The sequence below is a fragment of the Poecilia latipinna genome, unplaced genomic scaffold (assembly GCF_001443285.1).
Source record: "Poecilia latipinna isolate Pla-1442-1.1 unplaced genomic scaffold, P_latipinna-1.0 Scaffold1016, whole genome shotgun sequence".
Taxonomy (NCBI): Eukaryota; Metazoa; Chordata; class Actinopteri; order Cyprinodontiformes; family Poeciliidae; genus Poecilia; species Poecilia latipinna.
Window position 1 is genome coordinate 218,977 of NW_015113632.1, and position 7,331 is coordinate 226,307.

General features: G+C 41.0%; 1 protein-coding gene across 1 annotated transcript; it reads right to left on the bottom strand.

Annotated features, from left to right (window-relative positions):
• Positions 1 to 335: 335 nt before the first annotated feature.
• On the bottom strand, positions 336 to 6,218 carry mdm1 (Mdm1 nuclear protein; the record flags this gene model as incomplete). Its single annotated transcript, XM_015050869.1, has 7 exons — positions 336 to 787; positions 1,877 to 1,939; positions 2,785 to 3,034; positions 3,112 to 3,176; positions 4,390 to 4,472; positions 4,662 to 4,787; positions 5,974 to 6,218. Coding segments are annotated over 7 exons (942 nt in total), but the record flags the coding sequence as incomplete, so codon positions are not given.
• Positions 6,219 to 7,331: the final 1,113 nt, after the last annotated feature.

Here is a 7,331-nt window from a genome sequence, read left to right on the forward strand (position 1 = left end):
ACCTGGTAAAAAGGCGACTGAAGTTCTGACTGATTAAAACATTAATCATATTGATAACATATAATCATTATTCATATAAATAGCACAGCAAAATCAGACAAATGATTTTCTTTCCAAATCAAATTCTTTTGATTTAAAACTCATTAAACATTAAGAAAAGCTGCATGTTTGTCTCTTTCTGAATTTTTGATTAAAATAAGTTTGTTTTTCATTCAGTGAAGTTACTCAGATACTTTTACTCCAAGTTTCGATACTTCATGATAAAATACAAAAACACTCCAAAAAGTTATGTTGCAAAAATCTTACCAAGTAATTTAGGTCAAGTTCCTAAATATTTCTAAACAGAGTGTGCTCAGATATTTGCAGTAGAAACTAGACTGAAACTACTCGGTAATGTTTTGTGCTTTTGCAGCGTAGTTCCTACCAAACTCTGGATCACATTCTCACTACAAACCGCCCCAGTTTGCTTTGGTCCGGTTCCTGCAACCGAGTCGCACCAAGACGGGAAGCAGCTTCACACAAACTCAACACCTGGGTGTAAAAACAGCCACAAGCAAGAGAAGTCCTGCTGTCTTCTGCTTAGAAACTTGTAAGATAAAAACTATTCTGTTAAAAATAATTTACATTTGCTACAAAAATAAAGATCTCTAATGTCTACAGCGTTTGAGTTTTCGACGTCATCTCTTTCCCCAGAAGTCTTCCCGTCTCTTCTGAGCGCGCTCCAGGACGGCGGACGCCGCCGAGCACGAAGCCGCCGAGCGCCATGACATCACTGACAGCCGGTCGTCTAGGTAACAAAACGTAAAAAGATTTACTGCAGAGTTTTAAATTTTAAATGTTTTTATCTTTACTTTTTATTTTAATTATGTAAAGCACTTTGAAATGCCTTGCTGCTGAAATGTGCTATACAAATAAAATTTGATCTGATTAATTTTAAATGTTTTCTATCAATCAGGTTTATTTGTAAGGCACATTTCAGCAATAAGGCGAAGTGCTTTGCATCATAAAAACACAAAAAGCAATAATTGAAACATTTTGCCGTCGTTACACTTCAAAGATGTCGGTTAATGTTTCATTTATTATGTTCAAAAGCAACATTTGGGTTTTTAGTCTAGATTTAAGAGAACTCTGTGTTTCAGCTAAGGATGCACGATATATCGGCACCAACATCGGTATCGACCGATATTAGTCGTTATTTAACATATCGGTATTGGGGCTGATATTAGCAACCAATATTTATTTTCATCCTGTTGCTTCTGTTTCTGGTCATTTTTTTAGAAATATAATAATATTTAACTTCAGTAAGTTTTGGTTATTGGCCAAAACAGCAATATTAACATTGGATATCGATATTGGTCTAAATGTTCATATCAGTGCCTCCCTGGTTTCAGCTGTTTTGCAGTTTTCTGGAAATTTGTTCCAGATTTGTGGTGCATAGAAGCTGAATACTGCTGGTTCTGATTCTGTAGATCAGAACCAGAACAGCAGACTTTTAATGTGATAGAAGACCGACTTTGTAATTGTCTTTATGTGTCTCTGAAGGTCCAAATATGTCAGTATTTTAATGGTAAGCTGTCCAGTAACAGAAGTGTTTTAAAGTCTGTTCTCTCGGTGGAAGGCCTTCAGAACTGGGAGATGTTCTCCATCTTCCTGGTTTTAGTCAGAACTCCAGCAGCAGCGATCTGGATCTGATTGATTCTTTTAGGCAGACCTGTTGCATTAATCAATGTGGCTAAAGATAAACGAGTAAAGACCTTTCTATGACATTGGTCCTTTAATCCTGGGAATGTTTTTCAAGTGATAAAAGGCCGACTTTGTAACCGTCTTTATGCATCTCTGAATGTTCAGATCAGAGTCCGTTAAGTGGTTTTCTCACCTTCATCAGAACCGCAGCCTCCTCTGGAACATGGCAGCTCCCTGAACCTCAAGCCCAAATCACCTGGAGAGGAAAAAACCTGATTAGTCTCAGAACCACAACAATCACCGCCTGCCTCTTTTCTCCTGTTTGTCAAATCTTCCATCTTTTATATGAAAACTGATCAGTTGAGAAAAAAGATGAGGAGGAAGTAAAGAGGGACAAACCCGCGTTGTTATCTGACACTCTCTCTTCTGTCCGTCTGGGTTTAGTTTCCCTCTAATGCCTCGGCTGTTGGGCTGCACGGCACAGCATGACAATAAAAAGGGTTTTTCTTGCTGATTCAGCTGCAGAGCATCGACTTTCTTTAATTCTCTGTAACAGGAAGGAGGAACTTTTTATCCCCTCTCTTCTAATTTCCTGAATTTAAGCAGAAACCAGTGGGTTTACTCCTGGAGGTATGTTGTTTAAATCCTTTTAGCTCTACATCTTTAAAGTTTAAATCTTAAGATGCGTTTCTAATGCTGGTAAACTAGACAAAAATTAAATCAATGCAACCCAAACAACTGGAGCTTTGTAGTGAACATGATCTACATTAGTCCCTTCCTCAATTCTTTGCTTTTGTACAGCCGGAGGTTAATCCCATGTTGGTCTGATTTCACTGTTTTTGTTTGGACTCTGCTGTTGCATCATCAGGAAACCTGATGCACAAAAATGCCCCAAATTAAAACCTCCAAGTTGAAACTCATCTCTAAATACTTTCCAGAACCGTGTATGAACCCGTAGAGGAAGCGGGTCTCAGGAGGAAGACTTCTGATTTGTTAGTAAATAAATCAGAAACTATTTGTCCACACATTGAACGAAAACATTTCAGTAGAAAGTTTAGTGGAAGGAAAGATGCAGACACAGCACAGGAGTCTGAAGCTCACCGTTGTGCTGGAAGTCCGGATGTCTCAGCGTTCCCTGGATCCCATGCTGCGGCGGCGAGCCCAGAGGGGGCGGGGCTGCTGGGGAAGGAGGCGCCTGCTTCGTCCTGATTGGTTGAGGCTGAGGGCTGGGCGTCTGCTGGTTGGTAGGAGGGGGGCTTAAAGACACGGGGCTGTTCTCTGGCCACGCCTCCTTCAGTTTGACCGGCTTGTTGACGCCGACCTCTGACCCAAACTCTGTTGAAGCGAATTTCTGGCCAGATAAAACGTCACATGACCCTTTATTGTGTGACATCATACATAAAAAATGTTTTATTAGAACCAAGTTACCTGTTTTTGTTTGATAGGAGAAGAATCATCCCTGTTGGTCGATTTTCCAACAAGTATAGCTCCCCCTGGAGGGCAAACAGGGCATATGTTTGGTGGTAGAATACGACTGAAAAACTAAAATGAAATGGATACAAAGGAAGTAATTATTAAAATACCAACAGGACGTCTGCAGAAGTTTGACTTGGATGAATTTTAATGCTGATACACATGAGGGAGAGCGGCGCTGCATGTACGAGCCTCAACAACGGAAAGATGTCAGATCTGAGTTCATGCTGCGATTTTAACTCATCGTGGATATTTAATTATGGGTTGGAATACATATGTGCTGACCAGATTGCTCCAAAAGAGCAGGGCATTCTGGGTAACGTTGAAAAAATAACATTTTGCAGTTGCGATCTTTCCATCAAATAAGAAATGTGATTAAAATCACATGTGAACTAGTTAGTTCATGTGATAAGTGAACTAACCTCTTCTTTGTCGTCTCCAGCAGTAGTAACATCTGGCTGTTGATCATGTGACCCGTACGATTAAAAAATAGTTTCCATTGCAGTTTTGCAAAATAAATCAACTTCTCATTCCAGCGCAAAAACTTTTCATCTAAAATTGAGAGTTTAAAAAAAAATGAAGCGTTTCCATAAGATACATTTATTTTCAAAATGTCAAATTGTGCAATGATATTGTTAATGGAAACCCATCTGCTGCCATGCCCTCTGCATGTATGAAACCTTCTGTTATGCAGTGTGACTGCTTATTGCATTGCGATGTTTTATCACTACTGAAGGCCGTATGAGGAAAAACGTCCAATATTAGCTCAACAGTTTCTGCAGAAGTCAGTTCAGCGTTTGCTGCATCTGAGCGCGCTGCGAGGAAGTGGTTTATTAATTGCAGTGAGCACAATAAAGGGAGGAAATGTTGCACGTTTCTGCAGGAAAAGAGCATCCTTCAGAGAACAAACAGCAGAAGCTGCAGTCGATCTGCTCTACCAGCTAGCAGAAGTGTCATTTCTTTTCTGAGCCGTTTTCTCGGAAAGTTTTCTAGGTCTTCTGAGGTCTTTGAGACCTCAGCTTGACCTCTGATCTTCCTGGAAACACTCGACTCTGTCAGCTGCAGATGCAGCTTCTTAAAATGGCCAAAGCTGTAAGAACTTTGTCTTTAACTCTACACCAGGATTGCATGTAATTTTTCCCTTGTTGGAAATGAGAAACGTTGAGGTGGATTAAAGATTAGCATCGGGTTTTACAGCGCTGGGTGGTTTCCGTGTCCTGCAGGTACGTTTACCTGTGGCAGGTGTGGTCAGGTCGTGGTGGGTCCTCTGCACCGGCCTCGTTCTCAGTCTGGGAGTCGGTAACCTTCCCTCCTCTCTGAAAACACACAGTTGGTTCCTGAAACCAGAGGTGGCTTTGATCTGACTTTCACACTTCTGACACACTTTCTGTCAGTGCTGGAGATTATCTTCAGGCAAAATAGACTCAAGTTACAACTGCTTAATTAAAACACTTCAAAACAAAGTCAAGAATATAAAACTGCTATCAGAGAAAGAAAAAACCGACTCCTCCGTCTCTTCTTCTTCTTCTGCCCAGGCTGTGTGGCACTCAGCTCCGGGTCCTGGAGGCGTTTCCCTCCCAGCGCTCCTCTGAGTTTTTCCTCCGCTGACTGACGACCTCCTGCTGGACATACTGGAGAACCAGGCAGAAACCAGTTCAGGTCAGAGGTCAGATCAGGTTGCAGCCTCCTGCCTACAGCTGGGCAATATGGCTAAAGAATAAAAGCTCACATTTCTTTTATTTACACTGAATCCAATTTTAATCCGTTTTTTTGTTCTCTACAAATGAAATTATTTTCAAGAAGTGGTTTTATTTCAATCATCTCTTTTGTGAGTCGGACAACTGAGCATCGGGATTAATTATGAGAATATATTCAGAATATAAGCAGAAAAAAGGCACAATTTTACCAGAAAAACTTTACAATACAAAGTGTTTTTATTGAACAAAAAACCCTTTTTTAATCAGGATGGGATGCGAACAGCTCAGTTCATACAGATCTTTGTTCAAAATAAACTCTTTGTTTGCAGGATTGAGTCAAAGTCCTGCTGCTGATACATTGATGCTGGTGTGTTAAAAGAATAAGCATTTCTTATGTGTAAAACTTATGGAGCCTGTTGCATGTCATTGTTTACCTTTGGAGATTCTGCGCATGCGAACGACGCTGGATGGCAAAAAGACGATTAACAAAATGAAACCTGGAGATGAAGGCATTAATTTACTGCAGTGTGTCACTGCAAAGGGAGAAATAACAACTCAAAGCCACTTTTTTCTCCCTCTCTGTCAGCTACACCACACCTGTTGGTCCAGCTGTCCTATTGTTGACAATCAGTAGCAAAGCACTGCGTCCCTTTTTATTTTATATATCAGCGCATTTAAGATTTAGCAGAGAAAGTTAGCTGTTCTGCTAGCTAAAACCAAAGCTAACATCATCTGCTAGCAGTTTTTTGCCCTCTTGCAGAGAGATGGGGCAGGATTTTGTGCAGTTTTGTTGCGACGGCTCCATACCAAAATATAACTTCACAAGATGCTCCACATGCCTCATTTTTGTGATTCTGTATGTTGGCGTTTCCATAAGATTCTCATTTCATTCTCATAATTAGAAGAAAATCAAAGTACTCTAGTCCTAATATTCTGTCATAGAGTTGACTTGAATTCAAAGTCCAAATAAATAGCAGCTGTAAAACAAGATGGCCGCCCTGGGTGTGATGACATCACTTTGAGGACTGCATTGGTGGGGAAAAAAGTCCAGATTTTCTCTAAATTAATCGCTAAAATCGATTTATCGCCCGGCTCCACTCCCGCCTGCATCGCTCCTCACCTGGCCAGGTCCAGGGCTTCTACACAGGAAGCTCTGCGGCTGTCCGGCTCAGGTGAAAGGTCACGGTTGGGCAGCGGGGTGGAGGGGTCGGAGTGGGAGTCGGCGGGCTCCCACAGCGCGTTGTGTTCGGACAGCAGCTGGCTCAGATGGTCCCTGGAGAAGTTGGTTCCCCAGGCTCTGCGTCGGTACGCCTGGGCCTGCTGCCTGCGCTCCTTCACCTGGACAAACAGGTGAAACTCCTGAAAACCCAATAATCACTGACCAACATATTGATGAGTTCAACACAGACAAAATATTAGTTACTAGTTTGATGCTTTTATGACTTTTTTTCTGTGTTTTTATGATGCAAAGCACTTTGAACTGCTTTTGAAACTTGATTTTATTAATAAATAATTTGGGTTTTTAAAAATCTCAGTCAGAAAACAGGCGATGCAATAACGTTTTTCCACTGGTGAATTTTAAATAAGATCAGAAACACTGAGGCAATTTTGAGCCATAAAATATGTCTTCAAAACAGACATTTTTCCATTTATATTGGTCAAAATCTATTTATTATCTTAAAAATATTGACTTCAAAAGAGAAATAAAGAGTGGATATTCAGTTCTCTGAGAGGAATCTGGTAGTTTGAGGCGTTAATTATTCCGTCTCTGCCGTCAAACCTCAGCTGCTTCGCTCCAGTCGTGTCACTGCAGCTGAAGTCGTAGATTCTGGTAAACCCGACGCGCTGGACCCTGGATAACCTCTGACCCCGTTTGTGAAGCTAACCTCAGTCTGTCCACGGCGCAACCTCGACAGGAATCACCTGTCAGCGTTTCATCACTTCCACCCACCGGTTTGTTCGTGACGTCGGCTCAGAAAAAAAAGACTGGGTCAAAAAGACGGAGAGAAAATTGATGTGATTCATTTAGAGGATTAAAACTTTTGATGACTATATTTAAAAACACATAAAAGAGGTTACTTTACAAAAGTTTGGACTCGGTAGTTTTTATTTGAGTCTCAGCAGGTGACTCACTGCATCTGCATCGTTTCCATTTGAAAGGTAGAACTGAATAACCGGCTGACGGGTTCGGGCCGCACCCAACAAGATGGCCGCCGAAAATGTAAAAACCCCAGCGGACAGAAAAATGCCCCCTCTGCTTTCCCACCAGATCGACTCAATTAGCTCCACTTCTAAGCAAGAATATTTCATAATATTTTCCACTTTACAGTGATTTTCCTCGAGTTTTAGCTTCTTTACAAGCAGCTTCACATTTTCTCTCAGGGTTTCCTGATTCTCATAATAAGACTTTGAAATGATTGGACAACTTCACATCAGATTTTTAGAACTTTCTGAAAATTTTAAGACTTTTTTTTGGTA